Below are 20,145 nucleotides of genomic sequence, written 5' to 3'. Positions count from 1 at the left end.
CAGTATTCCAGTGTTAGTTGAAAATGCCTAGATTTGATATTATTCTTTTTAAAATCTCCTTAAGGTTGGGAAATCTGATATACCCTAATTCAACTCTCCTACTTTGTCAGTGAAGAAACTGGGCCAGCGTAGTAAAATTATATTGGGCCTCAAGTTCTCCAGCCCCAGCATCAATCTTCCTCCATCTATACCAAGATTGCTAGATTGTGCAGTGACGCAAAAACGAGACAAAAGAGCTCCAATGGCATCTTAATGTATGCAAATTTGACAAATAGCTATGAATCATCCGCAGGTTAATACTTTAAAGCAGGCTTTGATATATTTTATATTATGATGAAACAAGGAACTCAGATATTCCAACACTTCCAAAGGTCATATCCAAAAGTTTGAAATTAGTATTAGTGCTTCAGTGAATATAAGAATTACGACTAAGCCAAGAACTTCCAGTTTTTATTTTTTAAACATCATTTAACAAGAAAAACATTCAACCAAATTAAAAAGAATTAGGTTGGATTAATTTACAATAAAATAATCAACTTAAAATATCAGCCCTTCCATTTAGGGCCAAGGAGGCCAATAGTTCCTGTTTAAACAGCAGAATTGCACAATTATTTTTACCTATATTTGATGGCACAAAAAAATAGAAGTCTTACAACTTCCACGGACATCTTCCCCTCCCTCCAGAGTAGAGTTCATCATACAATTCCATCTTAGGTCAGTACTCAGGCTTTTAAAAATCATCTTACATTTTGAAATATAATACAACTACTCTGGTAACAAGAATACTTTTAAAACAATTCTTATAGAAAACAAATACCTTAGATAATTGTGTGGCACATTAGACTGCTCAAAGAAACAGCAAAGATGAAAAATAATGTACAAGAATTATAGTCCCTTGTTTACAGAAACCATCCAAATAAAGTATTTTCCCTAATTTTCCTTGCTTCTTATAATTTATTAGCAGAGATGAATTACAAGAAGCAGAATGCACCATTTTTTGGTTCTTGGTTGTAGCTGCCAGCTTAGGAGTTCATGACTATAAATATAAAGCAAATATGATTATGCTCACAAGTTCTGGAATGGGAAAAAACTCCAGATATCTCTAAAGTGTTTCTCTATCCTTGCCTTCAAGTCATGACAAAAAAATTCACAGCAGTTTAAAGGATGGTGAAAGACTAAACATGGGCCCACTAAAATAGAGATTAATTTTACCTATTACACTCCTATAGTGAAAATTGTAGTAAGTATGATATTGTATTAAGTAACGTTCTATAGTAAGCTGTTGGAGCAAACACAGCATTTAACAGGTTCATTTACATCCCAGGCATGGTAGCCTTTAGACAGAACATCTTATTTTCACTCTTGAACATGTAACCTTTAAAAAAACCAAAAGGAATATGTAACTTATGACAGCTGGCCAGGCACTTAATCTGGGGAAAGAGAAGGATTTTGAGGTAAACTAGAATTATTTTCAGCAATCACAAACATAGCCTAAAAACCACGTTTTACATCACACTGAAGGTATTCAGCTTTTAACTATAGTTTGTCACTCCTTTGTGCCAAAATTCACACCTTGGTGTAACTTTTTTTTTTTTTTGAGACAAGTCGCACTCTGTCACCCAGGCTGGAGTGTGGTGGCATGATCTCCGCTCACTGTAACCTCCACCTCCTGGGTTCAAGTGATTCTACTGCCTCAGCCTCTCAAGTAGCTAGGACTACAGGCATGGGCTACCATGCCCGGCTAATTGTAACTTCTTAAGAAGCTATTCAAAGAACATACTCAAGTCTGAATTTTGGCCCCATTTAGAAACTTCTGTGTTTAGAACACACTTGAGAAAACTGTAAGTACATACATACAAGGGCAATTGGCACAGGAGCCCAAGATGAGTATCTTTCTCCCTAATTTGACATCAAATTTAATAGATTTTTAAGAAAAAGAATCACACTGCCAGTCACAAGACACTAAAAAAAAAAAAAAAAAAAAAAAAATGACTGAGGTGATAAGCCTCAGGAAAATTACAGAGTAACACCGCTCCAGAAGGAGCAGAAACAGAAAAGCAAAATTTCTGTTTACAAATGATGATAGTACTGTGAAAGCTCCCAGAATTAGCAGTAAGGAGTACAACTCTCCAGGTTCATTATACTCTGGGCACAGTATATGTTTCTTCTTTTCTGAATTTCAAGATAATATGACATTTGCTTAATAAATGAAAATTCCTAATATAGAAGATGGAGGACCTCAGTAAGTATTTAGATATTAAAGACAGGAACAAAGTAGCCATTTTGGAATTAGTCTTTTATCAAAAGTTATCCAAGTCTGTTTTTCATGAGAATTACCAGGATTATCTGCAAATGAAAATGCCAAGCCTCCAAATCCTTAAAACTATCAATTAATTATATTTTCCATTCCTGTCTCAACAATTTCAACTTCCTGTTTTGAGCAAACTCATCAGCTTAATCAACATCTTGTTTTAAACTCTTCAAAGAACATTATGAGTAAAGAAAATTTAAAACATTTTTCAGCTGAGACATCCCCATTCTCAAATGAGAATATTGGCTTAATTTAGAGTTTCTACAAGGTTAAAAGAAAAAAAAAGGTTTAAATACGTGATACCAAGTTTTCCAGTCATGGTAAAGGGTTTGTGCTAACTGATCCCTTCTTTCCTTGCAGGGCTAACTACAGGCACCCAGCAAAAGTACTAGTTGGAGTTAATGGTGCAATGAGCAAATGTAGAAGAATTTCTTTCTCTGTGATGCTAACTGGATTGTTCAAGTTTTGAAACTGTGACCCTGGTCCATTAGCACCATGCTTTACTCAACTGAAATAATCAAGCCCCTCCTGCTGTGGGGGAAGCTGTAGAAGATGGGGTGAGAAGGGGATTGAGGGCAATTATATACATCATTAAGATACCATGATATACAGTGAAAATGTAATTTGTTAATATACTATATTTGAGGTTTGAAAATCACTGATCACAGCTATTAAATAACAATGCACCAAAGTTTTACAATATTTGAACACCTGCAAATGTAGAGCTTTCTGGTATGACCCAAATTTGAATACAAATGGAAGTTCATTGAATAGCAGGTTTATCAGTAAGCTAGAGGAAACAAATTACATACATTGTATAGGTAGTAACCTACGAAAAAAGTGGAGATTAGGTAAAAATTAAGTGAAATTATTCATATGCTTTCAGTTTCATCTTTCTCCTGGGAAAGCCCCAAAACAGGCCGCTGGAAAACCAACTTCATACATGTACAAAATGGCATCTGCTCTCAAATAGATATAGCTTTCCCTCAACGGTAGATAAGTCACAGAAGTATCTCAGACATTCATTTCATGCATAAGGATTTTTGAGACATCTATTCCATTGAAATATTATAAAGGAAGTCTACAAACCACTTCTAGGAAAAAGGCACTTCACTGTGAAAGTTGGATTTAATTACGTCAAAGTTGTGAAGACTAGGATAGACTCAAAATTCAGTATTCATTTTTGTATTTATGAATCTAGAGCAGATGCCAGTTTAGAGAATACAGCCGAAAACATTATAAACAAACCAAACAGCAATAATAACTATATTCTTGGCAAAACAGTAATTTATGACATTTCTCCAAAAATTAGCATAGTTCTAAGTTCAACAGTAAAAAGAAAAAAAAAATCACCAGCAGTTGCTACTTTAGAGCTCAAGACACTGTTTTCAACAGAATTTCACGTTTGTGGTTTGGTTCTCTGTTTCAGACATGAACTGCTTTTCAGATGAAAAACCTGGGCTGGCAGAGGTGTGTTTGTGCTGTGGAAGAACCCAGGGCAGAAAAATAACAGGGAGTAACAAGAGGTGCATTTCTCTGGTCAGACAGCCAAGTGAGGAGGTAGTTATTCTGAGAACTTCTCAAATAGAGAGTACTGTACTAAACTACTGAGAGCTGGGGAAGTAGCAGGAGCTTCTCTGTGAGACTGAAGATAGCAACAGGAATACTTCTCCTCCAGGGAAGTCAGGACCAGGGTGTCAGTGCAGCTGAAATAAAAACAGAATTTGTATAAGTGACACATTCAGAGTATAAGAAAAACAAGTATACGAAATAAACAGGAATAAGAATACATTTCCAAACTTGTCCTACCTTGAAAGTGGCTCTTTTCTGATAGAACTTTAAAAGTATCTGTAAACAAAGAACACAAACCATGTCATTATTATCTAGTTTCAAAGTAGTGATCCTTCAAATTCCTGGTCATTGCCAGGAATAGGGTATGCCTACATTTCATAAATAAAGTCTTATAATTTCTAATGTTAGCAAAAATATAAAGATACCTGTAGAATAATCAAATGTTTTAAATACTTTAGACCTCAGTACTTTCAGAAAGGGTGCCATATGGAAAATATGCAGAAAAGAATAGGCAGAAACTCAAACAACATATAGACGATAACACTAACACTCCTCCAAAAATTGACCAATACTAAATACTAAGATTTATAATTATGCCAAGAAACCATATGCTTACCTTGTTACATCACCACACATGGCAATCCCATACAACCCTGAGTCCCATCATCACTGCTGTTGAGTTTTTTCATTCGGTACTGGCGTATTTCTCTTACCAGTGTGTAAAAAGCATCTTCAACACCCTATAAAAGGAAAAAATGAAAAAAAATGAGAGAGCTAACTCAACGGACACAATCCAAATTGTAAGCTCTCTTGCATTTGTATCTCTTTATGTGGACATAAGATTCCAATTACATAATGAACAGCTGATAAAATAAAATATGGTGATTTAAGGAAGAGAACACTAAATTTCACATTCCTATTGAATCACATGAACAGGCTGATAGAAAAACGGCACATTTTGCCAAATAAACATTGAGGCAAAGGAAAAAGGTAATGTGAGATATATAGAACAAAACTATATTAAACTAAAGACTCCATTCAGGAGACTTAAGCCCTAAACAGGGGCTGGTTTTGACAGAGAAATAACTAATGTTTATAAATATTTTTAGTCAAGGATCTTCAGAAGAAATATTTGTGGATGTTAATGCAGGAGTAAACATGCCATAATAGACTATTAATACATTCATTTTGGGTTTAAACAAGCGATTAAAAAAAGAACACTATTAAAAATGCCTAACAACAGGCTGGGCATGGTGGCTCACGCCTGTAATCCCAGCACTTTGGGAGGTCCTGGTGGGAGGATCAATTGAGGCCATGAGTTCGAGACCAGCCTGGGAAACATGGTAAAACTTCGTCTCTACTAAAAGCACAAAAATTAGCCGGGCATGATGATGCGCCTGTAGTCCCAGCTACTTGGGAGGCTGAGGCAGGAGAATCACTTGAATCCAAGAGATGGAGGCTGCAGTGAGCTGAGATTGTACCACTGCACTCCAGCTTAGAAGACAGAGTGAGACTCTGCCTAAAAAAGAAAAAAGATAAGAAAAAAATGCATAACAACAAAGAATATGAACATGGATCACATCTCTACCAGAGTTAATCAACTGATGTTCTCTCGCCTAGAGCAAACTGTTACACAAATGCTGAAAGCTGTACCATACCTGTCTGGTCTTGGCTGAGGTTTCAATGAATGGAATCCCGTAACTCTTGGCCAGTTCGTGGGCTTGTTTTGTATCAACTGTCCTTGTTGGCAAATCACACTTGTTTCCCACTAGCACCATAGGTACATCATCCGAGTCTTTTACTCGCTTAATCTGCTCCCTAAAAATGGGAATATATTATCAGAACATAAGAAAAACAAGATTAGGCTGGGTGCAGTGGCTCACGCCTGTAATCTCAGCACTTTGGAAGGCTGAGGAGGGCAGATTGCTAGAACCCAGGAGTTCTGAGATTAGCCTGGGCAACATGGCAAAATCCGGTCTCTATAAAAAATATAAAAATTGGGCTGGGTGCAGTGGCTCACACCTGTAATCCCAGCACTTTGGGAGGCTGAGGTGGGCGGATCACAAGGTCAGGAGTTCAAGACCAGTCTGGCCAATATAGTGAAACCCCATCTCTACTAAAAATACAAAAATTAGCCAGGTGTGGTGGCAGGCACCTGTAGTCCCAGCTACTTGGGAAGCTGAGGCAGGAGACTCGCTTGAACCCGGGAGGTGAAGATTGCAGCGAGCCAAGATCACGCCACTACACTCTAGCCTGGGCGACAGAGTGAGACTCCATCCCCACCTGCCAAAAAAAAAAAAAAGTATATATATATATATATATATATATATATATATACACACACACACATACACACACACACACACATATATTATAGCTGGGTGTGGTGGTGCATGCCTGTAGTCCCAGCTAATTGGGAGACTGAGGTGGGAGCATCACCTGGGCCCAGAAAGATCGAGGCTGCAGTGAGCCATAATTGTTCCACTGCACTCCAGCCTGGGCAGCAGGAAAAAAGAAAAGAAAGGGAAGAAAGAAAAGAAAAGAAAAAAAAAGAAAAGGAAAGAGAGAGAGAAAGAGAGAGCAAGAGAAAGAAAGACAAGATTTCAGGAAGGAATAAATGGCTAGGGCAAAAAAGAAACTAGCAAATTTTATGTAGCCCTATTAACTTCTAGTATTTTTGCTTTTTTCTACCACTTAGAGAAGATGTTGTATATCAAGGAGACTGCTTTAGACTTGATGCAACAGCCATCAGGAAGCCATAAGTACAAGCTCACCTTCTACTGGGAGTGGATGGGTATTTTATCCTGACAGATGCCCTAGTTAGGCTCCTGGATTCTCCAAAGAACTTGGCTCTGGATTTAATTGGCAACTAGAAATCACTCCTTAGATTAAGGTCTAAAGTATAAAAAATGAAGCTCACTGCTGCTAAATAACTAGGCATGACAGTATTTAATGGAAGGCAATCTATCACTTTTCAAGATGGGTGGTGCTCAAACATTTTCTTCAAACAAATTATAGATGAAGCTGGGCATGGTGACTCCCACCTATAGTCTTAGCACTCTGGGAGATCTGAGGTGGGAGGACCACTTGACCTAGGAGTCTGAGACCAGCCTGGGTAACATGGTAAAACCTTGCTTCTACAAAAAATACAAAAATTAGCTGGGCATGGTGGCACATGTGCCTGTGGTTCCAGCTATTCGGGAAGCTGAGGTGGGAGGATCCCTAGATCCCTGAGAGGTTGAGCCCTGAGAGTGTGATGTCACCGCACTCCGGCTTGGGCAACAGAGGGAGACTCCACCACAAAAAAAATAAAACAGGCTGGGGACAGTGGCTCACACCTGTAATCCCAGCACTCTGGGAGGCCGAGGTGAGTGGATCACCTGAGGTCAGGAGTTTGAAACCAGTCCAGCCAACATGGTGAAACCCCATCTCTACTATTAAAAAAAAAAAAAAAAAAAAATTGGCCTGGCATGGTGGTGGATGCCTGTAATTCCAGCTACTTGGGAAGCTGAGGCAGGAGAATCTCTCAAACCGGGAGGCGGAGGTTGCAGTGAGCCGAGATCGCACCATTGTACTCCAGCTTGGGCAACAAGAGCGAAACTCAGTCTCAAAAAAAAAAAAAAAAAAAAAACTAAAACAAAACATTGTATCTGGAAGCCCAAGCTATACAACAGAAAACTAAGAACTGCTCTTAGTAAAGGGAGGCTGAAGCATCTAGAACTCCTGACAGCGCCCCCTTCAATGACATGTAAGACACACCACACCTGGGAAACTATTGCTTTAGATTGTCTTGACCAACACAATCCAACAGTACTTTATGTGATGATGGAAATGGTCTATATCTGTACTGTTCAACATGGTAGCCACTAGTAGCTATTGAGCATTTGGTGGTCAAGGAACTAATTTTTAAATTTTATTTAATCTTAATTAACTGTAAATAACCACATACTGTACAGTACTGTTCTAAACTCTACCCCTGGATTACCCACAAGATCATGTATCTGAACTACACTCCATTGGCTGTTTGCAAAACTGTGCTCGATGGCAGTAGCCTACATTAAGGGATAAGACAGCCTAAAGTACCTGGACCATGTCACTGTTAGGTTACTACTGATTTTTACATTAAACAAGTCCCTTTGAGAATCCATGGGAAAATTTCCTTCTAGTAGCAGTATAATTCTGCTTCTTCTGAGCAACTTAACTGCTTTCAGCATACAGATACCGAATCTTTCAGTTGGCTACTTTCCTTTTCACGACAGTGACCAAATTGTAGTCCACCTTTAGAAAGTCTTTGGAGCTTCATGCACAATCACACAATATGCTCATTCCTAAATTTATTTCCTTTACCCTTATTTTTTTTTGTCTCACTTAAGCCTATTTTTCATTAATTTTATCTTGCTCTACTATATGCATTTTCATAAGATGTTTTAAATACTCTTTGGTTTGAGGTAAGGCATATAGAAAAATGAACAAATTTCTTGTAAGAAAGAAATGACTTCTAGAAATTCAACAAACATTTATTAGATGCATGCCACCAAGTGTGGGCATTTTATTAAGTACTGCTATTACTTTTAGACAATAAAAATGGGAAGTACAACAGGTTAGGAAAAGAACACTTGAATTCAGTTTTGGACCAATCTGCTTTTGAGAGCAGACATCTTCACATGGACAGAAAATAAGCCAAGACTCAAGTCTTTAGGCAGAACACTTAAGTTGCATTTACTGTGTGCCAGGCACTATTCTAAGTGATTTGCATATTTATTAAAACTGTAATCTTCACAACAACTCTATGAGGTAGGTATTATTATTTAAATAGAGCTAGGTTTCAATCCAGGTAGAATTCCTAGTCTTAACCATTATATTACTTTGTTTAAGAACACTGTGCTAAGAAAAAGGAGCTTTGGGTTTTTGGTCCTGGCTCTGCTACTAATAACACTCCTGACTCCAAAACCTAACAAACCACCTTCTGAACTCTTTCTGATTCTGCAAAATAAGAATATTGTACTAGAATTTTTATGGTCCAATCTAGCTTTGAAACTTTATGGTTCTATGGACAAAGTCTATCTTTACGTTCCTTTGCTTTGTTTTCATCTTTATGTACTCCCTATTTGCTTTTTCCTATCATTTTGTTTTTTATTTTTAATTGTTTATGGAGACAGAATCTTGCTCTGTTGATTAGGCTGGAGCGCAGCAGTGCAGTGGAGTGAGCATGCCTCGACCTCCTGAGCTCACGTGATCCTCCAACCTCTGCTTCCCGAGTAGCTGCCACCATGTGTGACTAATTTTTTTATTTTTATTTTTGTAGAGAAAGGGTCTTGCTCTGTTGCCCAGGCTGGTCTCCAACTCCTGGGCTCAAAGTGATCCTCCCGCCTTGGCATCCCAGAGCACTGACATTCCAGGTGTGAGCCACTGTGCCTGGCCCATCTTTTCCATTACATACGTACTGAAAGATGTTTCTTGGAGATGTGCTCCTCTCTGAAATTCCTTTGTGATCTCTAATTACAACAACTCTGGTTCCGAGTTCCCAGTAGCAAGCTTCACTTATGTATTATCAAACATTATAGTAACAGTATATTATGCAAAATAAATTCCAGTATTAACTTTCAGTAATTACCCTAGATTCTCAATGTCAAATAACCTAAAACCAACTCTTCCTGTAATTAAAAAGCTCTATCTTCCCTAATGTGTTAACCTCATTTCCCCATAAAGCTTCAGAACACAAAGATCATCCTTTCAGAGAAAACAATGCTCCTAGTACCTGTAGAGGTTAATATCCGCAAATGACTTGCTATTATTGATGGCAAATACACAGAGGAAGCCTTCGCCTGTCCTCATGTATTGATCTCTCATGGCACTGTACTCTTCTTGTCCAGCTGTATCCAGTATGTCCAACAAACAGGTTTCACCATCTATAACCACCTGTTTTCTGTAAGAATCCTGCGGGTGTGGAGAGTAAGGGAGGGAGGGAGGTTCAATTTTTATTAAAAACCACAGGGAATGCAATGCTATTGTCAAGGTCAAATAAGCCTCTAATTATTCAAGCCCATTTCTGCCTATCTGGTTTGTCCCTCAAATTGCTAATATATAATCACAAACAAAATGTATCCAATGTCACCCTATGTAAAAGAAAACCCACCAAATTCTATATGCCTGCAGAAAATAAATATGGTCACTCTGTTCCTGGAAAAGATTAAAAAAATATGGTAACTCAAATGACAACTCTACTGCAGCCAGGAGGCTACAGATTAGGTATCTAGTGTATTTCACTAAGCTATGAACTGGACTGTTTTATTTGTGCTGTTTATTTTACTTTAAGAAATCTAAACATACCTTCACCAATTATAACCTGCCTTATATACATCATTTGTGTTTATGACTAAATAAATATTTTTGTTTCAGAGAAGGTTATAACACCAAGTATTTTTTTTCTCATGACAGATTACCTTTGGGAAATATTCCTGAATCAAATTCTTAAAGGTTCCAAACAAGGTATAGTTATGATTAATTTCTCAGGAAGACAGACATGCATAGATCATATAAAAAAAAAAACTTTCATTTTGTTTTTATGGCAACAGGCCTTTTACTTGTATTTTAATGTCATCACACTTGGAGAAGTCTCTGGAGTACTGGAAGTGCTCTGTACGGTTATCTGGGTGGTAGCTACATGACTATATAAAAACGCAAAAAACACTGGGATCTAGACATAAAATTTATGAATTTTACTTATACAAATTGCTCAATAAATCAATCATTTAAAAATATTTAATTAAAATATTAAACATTTCATGTAAAATATTAAAGCTGTTAAGCTGGAAATAAAGATTTTGCCAAGGATTAGCAACCAATTTTTTTATAGTTAGTTTGCATCCATTAAACACTAGTAGCCAGATGGTAGGGAGGCCAGGTGTTGATTAAAATAATCTCTAAAGTTAGGCATTTCTAAACTGAACAAAATTACAAAACCGTTTATCTATTTATTTATTCATTTATTTTTTGAGAAGGAGTCTCCCTGTGCCACCCAGGCTGAAGGGCTGTGGTGTGATCTCGGCTCACTGCACCCTCTGCCTCCGGTTCAAGCAATTCTCCTGCCTCAGCCTCCTGAGTAGCTGAGATTACAGGTGCGTGCCACCACACCCAGCTAATTTTTGTATTTTTAGTAGAGATGGGGTTTCACCATGTTGATCAGGCTGGTCTTGAACTCCTGACATCGTGATCTGCCCGCCTCCGCCTCCCAAAGTGCTGGGATTACAGGCGTGAGCCACCGTGTCCGGCAAAACCCTTTATTTAAAGAGCCTTAGATGCCACTTACTGAAGACAATCTGTAGCATGAACCCTCACAATACAATAGAATCTCTAAGTACTATTACATAGTACTTTACCATTCACAAATAACTTAAATATATTAACTTTCCATAACATCCCTGTGTGGTAGGCAGGACAAGTTTATGGTAATTTAATACATGAGGAAAATTAGGTTGAGAGAGATTCATTTGCTCAATATCACACAACTAAACAAACTGCAAACAGGGACCAAAATCCTAGGCATAAAGACTAAAAATCTCAAGTTCTTGCTACTCCAATCATCTGGTCTCAGCTGCTTCAACTAGCTAATAAATAAATATTGAAGAACACTCAGATCTCTGAATCCTTTATCACCATCCTATTATCTCCCATACAGTCTCGCTACTATGGCCTGTGTTTCTCATGTAACAGAGCTGTCATACATGAAGAAACTCATGAATGAACTCAGCACTGAGTTTGCAAGTTTATAGAACTGTTAAAAACTGGACGTTTTAGAAACTTCAGCAGCTAATAAAAATGAACTGTTCTCTATAAACACGTTAAGCTTATTGCATAACTGAATGTAGTACCCAAAATTTTTACTTTCTCTCCTCTTATTCCTTTAATAAAGAATATGGGTAAAGACGATCTGACAAGTGAGAGACAGGGTCAGGTCAGCGGGCTACCACTTGGCCTCACCTCTATGGTGGGATCATATTCATCTACAAAGTGGTTCTGGATTAGCTGGATTGTCAGTGCGCTTTTCCCAACACCACCTGCTCCAACCACCACCAGTTTGTACTCAGTCATTTCACACCAGCAAGAACCTGTTGGAAACCAGTATCAGGGTTAATTGGCGAGCACCACATCTCAAGTACTTTAAAGCTTTCTATAATCAATGGAAATGAAAACCCTAGCGTGACCTTCCATTTGGTTCTTAAAAAGTGACTCGGGAACGCAAAAACACCGGACCAATATCGGCCTCACATTTCTGGAGTACAGTTTTCTAGCAACCCCCACCCTTGGCTATTTTTCAACAGTCCTTGGGCCCCGCCCTCGCCTAAGCAATGGAAATCCCCCTTCCTATTACTCCCCGAAGGCTTCTCAGCTCTAGCGGGAAGCCTCCAGGCCGCAACTCCTTCCCATTCTCCCTTCTGTCTCCAAAGATCTCCACACGGAGCACCAAATGGAAGGACCCCCGCCCAAGGCCTTTGTCTCCAGCTGGTAGATTCTGCTCGATTTCTGCCATCAGTGAAACGCCTGAACATTCCACAGCCCAAAGCCAAACACTATACATGCGAGAAACTTACCTCAAGCTCCACTGCCTCTGCTTTGGACAGATTTAGGACCACAGCCGGGAAAATTGTTGGAGACCCCGGAACCGCCATGAACAGCCCCCACCAGGGAGCGGCACTTCCGGCCCCGCCCGCTACGTAATCAGTCCGCGCCCCAGGCGCCCGGGTCCCCGCCCCGGCCACGTGGGCCTCCGAACCAGGAATCATGCGGCAGGCCGCACCCAGACCCGCCCCTCCCACACGGGACGTTTCAATAATGAAAGCGCTAGGTGCTAGTGTCTCAAAAATCAGTAAAACTTTATTCGCTTCCATTCTTTCGCCATTAACAGAAAACTGGAGAAAGCAAAAATGTTTTGTGTTTACAAAGATAAACGGCCTCTTTACCCAGAGATCAAAACCTCAAACGACAAGGGGGAAGATAAAACCGCCCTCCCCCACATCCCCTGAGCTGACCCTTGTCATCTTAGACAAAGCCTTCAGTCCACTGGCCAGGGACCCTGTATATGGCCAATTCAAGAAGAGGGCCAAGAAATCAGACCCATCCATTCCCGTGATATAAAGTTGAACAGAAGCTACACCAAGGGTCAAGTGTCTGTATTTTACAGGACACAGTAACCAGGCGGCTACTTATTAAAAAAACAAGATTCATTTCAGGCACAACTTTTTTATTTTTATTTTTTTGTTTTGTTTTTAAATCAGTAAAAGAAACCGGGTCCTAGAAGCTGCAGTGATCTAAGCAGCAGCAAGTTTGTGCATTCATTTTTTTTGTTTTTGTTTAAATATGTTTAAATTATCACACTGCTGGCACTCCTCATTTGCATGAAATTCTGCACCATACTTACTAATTGTAGTAAAGTTACCCCCCAACCCACAAAAAAAAACCTACTCTGTAAGATAATTTTCACTGAAATATAACCAAACTTCTTTAAGTGGATTGTGACAAGATTATAAATGATATGAAAAATAACATTTTAAAATTTGGCCATCAACTTTAAGAAATGGTTTGCCTATACAAATCTTTGTAATTTTTAAAAGATATTATATTCTACCCTCATATGGTCCTCAGAATTAAAGCATAATGAACAGGAAGAAAAAGAAAAAGAATGCAACTGAGTGCTAAGGCAGAACATCTTGCCAGAACTAATTAATGAAGGTAGAGTATATAATGAAAAGTGCAGAATTTCATAGGGCCAACAAGATAACAGTCTATATTTTTCACTTAACACAGGCGAAGTGGATTTTGCAATTACCAGTTGCGTTAAATGCACCAAATAAAGCTCCTAAAATTGATACTATAAGGCGCCACCTTAAGTTTTCCAGGCTGCAACTGTGCATTATTTTAAAATGGTTTTCTTAAATTTATTTATTTTTTTAAACATAACACGAGGAAGGTGTTAAAACTGGTGTAATAGCTCAATAGAATAAGTATTTCAGATTTCGGGAGGGATGAAGAAGGAGATATTCAGAACCCTTCACCAGATTCCCCCCAACTTGATCATAGTGGATTAATGATGTGCTTTGTGGATGTGGTTAGTCAATGACACCAGCTTGACGGATCTTTCTTTCTGCACCAAACCCCTGTGGGGGGGAAAAAAACCCTGCAGTTAATGATTTGAGTGCACAACAATCACGATACATTCACTATTCCGAAATGAAACTACAAAAGCATTATTTTTAATCATCTTATGTACTACTAATTCTTTTCTAGAGGAGAAAATTCACAGTAAGCCCTCCTGACCCATTACCTAAACTATCTTCAAAGCATCAAGAAATGTGCTTCTTACTGTAAGCAACCATTAGGTTACAGGCTGAACCAATGTGTAAAAAGTCCTAACTAGTTATAAGCAATATGAAAGTCTCCCTGCTTCATTTCCTGACCTATTGTTTAAATAAGACCACATATTGTACGTAGATCTATCAGTTGGCCTCCCCCAAGCCTTGTATGTCCTCATACCATTGAGTTATCTGGTCCCCTTGGCTGACGAAGAACCATTAGGCGAGGAGCACTAGCATCATCCAGAGTGATGTTCTTCAAGCGATTAACCAACCGATCAGGTCGAGGAGCTGCAACAGCCTTGGGGCCCTCACTGTAATGAAGTCAAAAGATGAGAAGAAACCACACTTGGTGGGCAGACAGCAAGTACTTGCAAAGGAGTGTTTTTTCCACCTAACTGCCCAAATGACTCACTTTTAATGACGGGACTCTTGCCTCATCTACCTAGCTAGAAAGACAAGACAGACAAGTTTGTTTATGTATTATTATCCCCAACTCAAGGTTCCAGCTTAATAGGAATGGAAGGAATCATTTGCAGACCCTAGACTTGAATGCAACCAGAATGACCCGTTCCACAGATGCATAAAAAACAAGGTAGCAGATGTGGTAACTAACACCTGTAATCCTAGTGCTTTGAGAGGACAGGGCAGGAGGAAGAGTTGAGCCCAGAAGTTTAAGACCAGCCTGGGCAAAATAGTGGGACCATATCTCCACAAAAAATAAAATTGGCTGGGTGTGGTGGCGCACGCTTGTAGTCCCAGCTACTCAGGAAGCTGATGTGGGAGAATTGCTTAGGCCCAGGGGGTTGAGGCTGCAATGAGTTGTGATAGTGCCACTGCACTACAGCCTGGGTAACAGAGTCAGACTGTGAGACTGTGTCTCTGGGTGGCAGGGAAGCAAAGCGGCATTATGAATCAGGATGGCTAAAGTATTAGAATTTTAAGTAGCATATAACCTAGAAATGACTTAATGGAAGGAAAGGAATTTGGCAAAAATTTTAAAAAACATGTACTACACAATCTTTTTGTATTAGTCTAAAAGTAGGAAGCAAATAAAAAGTGGCAAAAAAGGGGAAAAAACAAGGCATAGAAAAGTAAAGAAATGTGATAAAACAGAGACTACACAAGTCAAGACACTCCAGGGTAGTTACTAATCAAACCACAACAACAAAACTCACCAGACTCGCCAAACATTACAGGCGCTGCACTTGCCAGTGCGCTGATTAAGAATCACTGAGAACTCCACCTCATCTCCTGCCTGTAGCTCAATGCCATCCTGAACTTCTTTCACATGGAAAAAGAGCTTCTTGCTATCTCCTACTTCATAGTTAATGAAGCCAAACTGGGAAGAAAAAAAAAAAAAAGTAGGTAAAAAAGAGAGGACATGCCACACCTCACTCTGAGTGAAGCACAATGCCTGCCCCCTATCTAAAAGGATATATAAAACATGATATTCATGTTGATACTCCAGTCCAGCTGCCTGTGGCAAAACCTGTCAGGGAAGAAATGTATCTTTGAAAGTGTCATTCACTGTATCACAAACTTGAACCAAATAAAAGTTGCTTTGTTCCTTCATACATTATGAACTAAGCTTTTTGATTTAAGCAAACTCATCAGGAAGCTGTTACTTCAACATATATATTGTTTGGATACCCTCTAGAATTAAGCTGGGTTATAGCAGTATATGAAGCAGCCATACAAAATATTGTTATTCTCTGTACTGATGACGAAAAACATTATGAGGACTCAGATTTCCCTGAGATCTCAGTAGTAAGACTAAGTTTATTTGCCCTAAGCTTATTTTTTAAGCACTTTTGAACACGGTTTCTGTGTCTGTGTGATATGCAAAAGAAGCTCTAAGCAAAGGTGTACAAAACCATATAGTCCTTCTATTCTGGAAATCTCACCCCAAACTTATTTTCCTCATTGTGTAATATTAGTTACCAATACCAATCTTACTTTCTCATTGCTAATATAGTCACTTTTTTCTTTGTGTAGTTTTCTGTTTTTACTAAGCTACCTCAAATGACTGAAAAAAGGTAAAGTAGAAAAAAAACCAAATGAATGTTGATGATTTCCCCTTGGCTGAAAAAATTTGAAGGTTCTGGTTACCAACTCATAGAAGGATCAAATTCAGATACAGAGATGCTGGCACTTACCTGATCTTTCACACATTCCACTGTGGCCCTACGCAGGGGTGTGATGTTGTAAGCCATAGTTTGTGCATTCTGGCCCAGGACACACAATTGGAACTTGACGCTCTCCCCTTTCTGCAGGCAATCCCCTTTGTTGGCCATCCCAACGATGCCAAATGGATAGACCTCACCTTTCATATCGCCTGTAAAACAAATACAAAGTTTAAAAGCTAGTCTTTCACAACAGTCCTCTGCTGATGATCCTAGAAAGTTTATATAGTTGCTAAAAATGTGTTATGTTACCTAAAATATATATATATATATATTTTTAGTACTCAGAAGTTTCACCTTAAAGCTTAAATGAAATTCCAAATGTTAACTACTACCATGGAACCAAATGAGAATGTCACAGCTCATCAGTACTTTATTAGCTGAACAATTTTAAACTGCATTTATAAATTAAAAAAACAAACAAAAACCTGTCATTTACAATCCCATTACCTAAATTTTAAGCACTATGGGTTGCTAATAATATTCACAGGACTATCTTCTTCCCAAGTTCACAATATGAGCCAACCAGCCAAAAATATTTTTGTCCTATACTCAATCGGCCAGTAAACAACTAGGCAGGCATAGGCAAAAACAATTTAGATAAACCTGACACCCCATCTCCTTTTTTTTATTCTGGTTCCCTCACAGGTTCCTTTTTCCAGATCAGAGATCAAAAACCATTTTCCTAAAGGGCCAGATAGTATATATTTTAGGTTTGCAAGTCATCCTGTCTAACCAACACTGTTGCTGCAGTGAGAAAGCAACGAAAAACAATATGTAAACAAATGGTTGTGGCTGTGATCACAAAACAAGGCCACCATATATGCTGAGCCCTGCCCTACAGTATAAAGTTGCTTGGAGCCCAGTGCAGGCTACAGATAAAAACTATGCCAAAGAATTCAGCTGCCTAACAATTCAGCATCCAGGCAAATGTACTCGCTCTGCCGCCCAGACTGGAGTGCAGTGGCGATCATGGCTCACTGCAGCCTTGATTTCCTGGGCTCAGGTGAGCCTCCCACCTCAGCTCCTGAGTCACTGGGACTACAGGCACGCACCATGACTAATTTTTGTATTTTTTGTAGAGACAGGTTTTTGCCATGTTGCCCAGGCTGGTCTCAAATTCCTGGGCTCAAGTGATCTGCCCGCCTTGGCATCCCAAAGTGTTGGGTTTACAGGTGTGAGCCACCACACCTGGCCTTTTTTTTTTTTTTTTTTTTTTTTTTGAGACAGAGTCATGCTCTGCTGCCCAGGCTGGAGTTCAGTGGCATGATTCAGCTCACTGCAACTTCTGCCTCCCAGGTTCAAGGGATTCTCCTGCCTCAGCCTCCAAAGTAGCTGGGATTATAGGCACCCACCACCATACCTGGCTAATTTTTGTATTTTTAGTGGAGACGGGGGTTTCACCATGTTGGACAGGCTGGTCTTGAACTCCTGACCTTCAGGTGATCTGCCTGCCTTGCCTTCCCAAAGTGCTGCCATTACAGGTGTGAGCCCCTACTCTTGGCCCCAGCTGACTTTTTATTACAAGAACCAAAAAACTTTGAGGAGATAATCCGAAGAGATCAAGTCATGAGGAAGAGTGATTAGAGGAAGCTGGTCTGACCTCACGCAATATCAATAATTACCACTTATGATGCACATACTGATTCATACTTTATAGAACCTTCTAAGGCTGAAGGCATTACCATTTTAAAGATGAAGAAACTGAGCTAGTTAAGATTTAAGTTATTTGTCCAAGATTATAATGCTAGAACAGTGTCCAGATCTACGTCTGCCCAACTTTAGAAGTCTTAGTATAAGTTACAGTTGTGTTCCTGAATAAAAGAGCTAGTGCTTACCAAGTGGGAAAATGTAATCTGTCTAGTCCCAGGCTTAGAGATGCCTAAACAAAACCCTTGCTTTGGACTATATCCCACAGCCAGTGCTGAAGAATGAGTGGACTGGGAAGTGGGGATGCAAAAGGAAGTAAAAGCAGCATGTTAGGAAGAGGTGGAAAGGCAATTTGATATCGTATCATGAGTTAAAGTAGTAGTCCATACTCCCATGGCCTTTTCAGGGGTGTGATGTCATGGCATTTGTTTAAAAATTCATATTTAGAGGTGGGGGAATAGTGGTTTTACGTAAAACAGAAATTCTAAGAATCCCATGTGGTAAAGGAATAGGTTATCAAGGTTCATTTCCTTCTCCCAAATACCTGCTATTCACCACTTTATGTTCGCTGACTCTTAGATGATGCAAGGACTTTATTTTCTTTGTAAACCAAGCCATCATCTTTGGTTGGAATACTCAAGCCTTCTCATCTACTCCACCATCATGTAACTCTGCTATCCTAATCACTATGCTATCCTAATCATCTACAGAGTTCTCTCCTATTGCTATCGTGTATTTATTTTATGCATACAGATCACACAAAGTTGGTCTTTTCTGATGGTGACTGCTGGAGGAACAGTTGCACTGAACTCTGGAAATTCTTGAAGATAGCAGGGAGAAAAAACAAGAAAGTAGAGAATGAAAGGAACCCTGACCTAGAAACAAGAAACAGGATCCTCATAGAACTCTAGCTATTAAGAAACAGATTATGCACATATGTGTAGTCTGGCAGGGGCGGGGGGGATGGGGGGGACAGTAAACTTTTACAGGAAGCAAAAATACAGAACTGAATGGTTACCGATTTAAATACTAGTGAAGGAACTGAATATTTGATTATCATACACTCAACATTAAATGTTTTGGTATCAGATTTTGTTCTTAGGTCTATCTCAATATAACTCATAGCTGCTCATGTATCAGTCATGTGCTCACAAAGCAGTCATATTTTCACTACTTAAATCCAGACTGACCTCATTTTCAAAGGGTATAAAAATAAGCAAGCATGAGAGAGGTCACTTTTCCTTAATTCAGTTTTAACCTAAAAACAACTGCAATGAGCACGGTATTTTAAAACTTTATAGGTGCTCATCTGAAGTTATGGCAAATTTCTAACAGCTTGATAGTGATGGTCCTTACCCTCCTCCACAATCTCAATCATTCCTTGGTACTCAGTCTGTGTTGGATCAACACTCCTCAGGGGGCGAATTACTTTGCCAGAGTAAATGGTGGGATCAGCTTCCTCAGTAATGCCATTCACTGCAAAACAAAGGCATGTGTATCTTTCAATTTTATTTCATCTCTACTGTACAGAAAGACAAGTAAGCAACAAATAACACAGATGTTAACAGGGTAGCTTGGCTGCCTGCTATTCAAATGGGGTAGGGAACCCAAAGCCAAGTTCTATTTTTCAGAACAGCTGCAGGACTTTAAATACTTCTAAACTACCAAAATGCCTGCTTTTCCTAAATAGAATTGTTTAAGTAAAATTGTTTAAGGAATTAAGAAGTATTCATAAATAAAACATGCCTTGATCTCTTACTTTTTCCAGGTGACCATATGTCACTTTTTAAGAAGCCTTTCCTGGTCTCCAAAATGCAAATCCCAATACTTATATACTGTCCTGATTCATCCTTATTACATGTATTACTGTCTTTCTAAACATCATATACAGTATTTTACTCCTCGTCTGCCCCAACTGGGACTGTTTGCCCCCAGTTCCACCAAAAAATAAGGTCAACGAATGCAGGGATGTATCTGATTTCTTCACTGCTGTCTCCCCAGTGTCTAAAACATAACACACACTTAAGAGTTTAGATGAGAGCCAGAAATAAGCTGCAGGTCTTTTAAAGTCAGAGAT

At 39.1% G+C, this 20,145-nt stretch overlaps 2 protein-coding genes across 7 annotated transcripts in view; both read right to left on the bottom strand.

The window, feature by feature from the left end:
* Positions 1 to 426: 426 nt before the first annotated feature.
* Positions 427 to 13,187, bottom strand: NRAS (NRAS proto-oncogene, GTPase). Its single transcript, XM_033196284.1, has 7 exons — positions 12,475 to 13,187; positions 11,864 to 11,991; positions 9,642 to 9,820; positions 5,542 to 5,701; positions 4,500 to 4,623; positions 4,121 to 4,159; positions 427 to 4,017 (listed from the first exon to the last, which is right to left on the bottom strand). The coding sequence occupies exons 2-5, from the start codon at positions 11,972 to 11,974 to the stop codon at positions 4,504 to 4,506; spliced, it is 570 nt and encodes a 189-aa protein (XP_033052175.1). The 5' UTR covers positions 11,975 to 11,991; positions 12,475 to 13,187; the 3' UTR covers positions 427 to 4,017; positions 4,121 to 4,159; positions 4,500 to 4,503.
* Positions 12,733 to 20,145, bottom strand: part of CSDE1 (cold shock domain containing E1) — a 41,077-nt gene continuing 33,664 nt past the window's right edge. For all 6 annotated transcript variants that reach the window (XM_033196279.1, XM_033196282.1, XM_033196277.1 and 3 more), the window contains 5 exons: positions 19,425 to 19,544; positions 16,392 to 16,570; positions 15,411 to 15,574; positions 14,414 to 14,546; positions 12,733 to 14,037 (listed from right to left, as the gene is read on the bottom strand). In XM_033196279.1, coding sequence (XP_033052170.1) covers positions 13,990 to 14,037; positions 14,414 to 14,546; positions 15,411 to 15,574; positions 16,392 to 16,570; positions 19,425 to 19,544 — 644 coding nt within the window. In that variant the 3' untranslated portion in view covers positions 12,733 to 13,989. The remainder of the gene's footprint in view (positions 14,038 to 14,413; positions 14,547 to 15,410; positions 15,575 to 16,391; positions 16,571 to 19,424; positions 19,545 to 20,145) is intronic.

This window comes from Trachypithecus francoisi, unplaced genomic scaffold (assembly GCF_009764315.1).
Source record: "Trachypithecus francoisi isolate TF-2019V2 unplaced genomic scaffold, Tfra_2.0 Lachesis_group5, whole genome shotgun sequence".
In the NCBI taxonomy this organism is placed as follows: domain Eukaryota; kingdom Metazoa; phylum Chordata; class Mammalia; order Primates; family Cercopithecidae; genus Trachypithecus; species Trachypithecus francoisi.
Note: the sequence above shows the minus strand (reverse complement) of the source record. Positions and strands in the feature narration are given on the sequence as shown.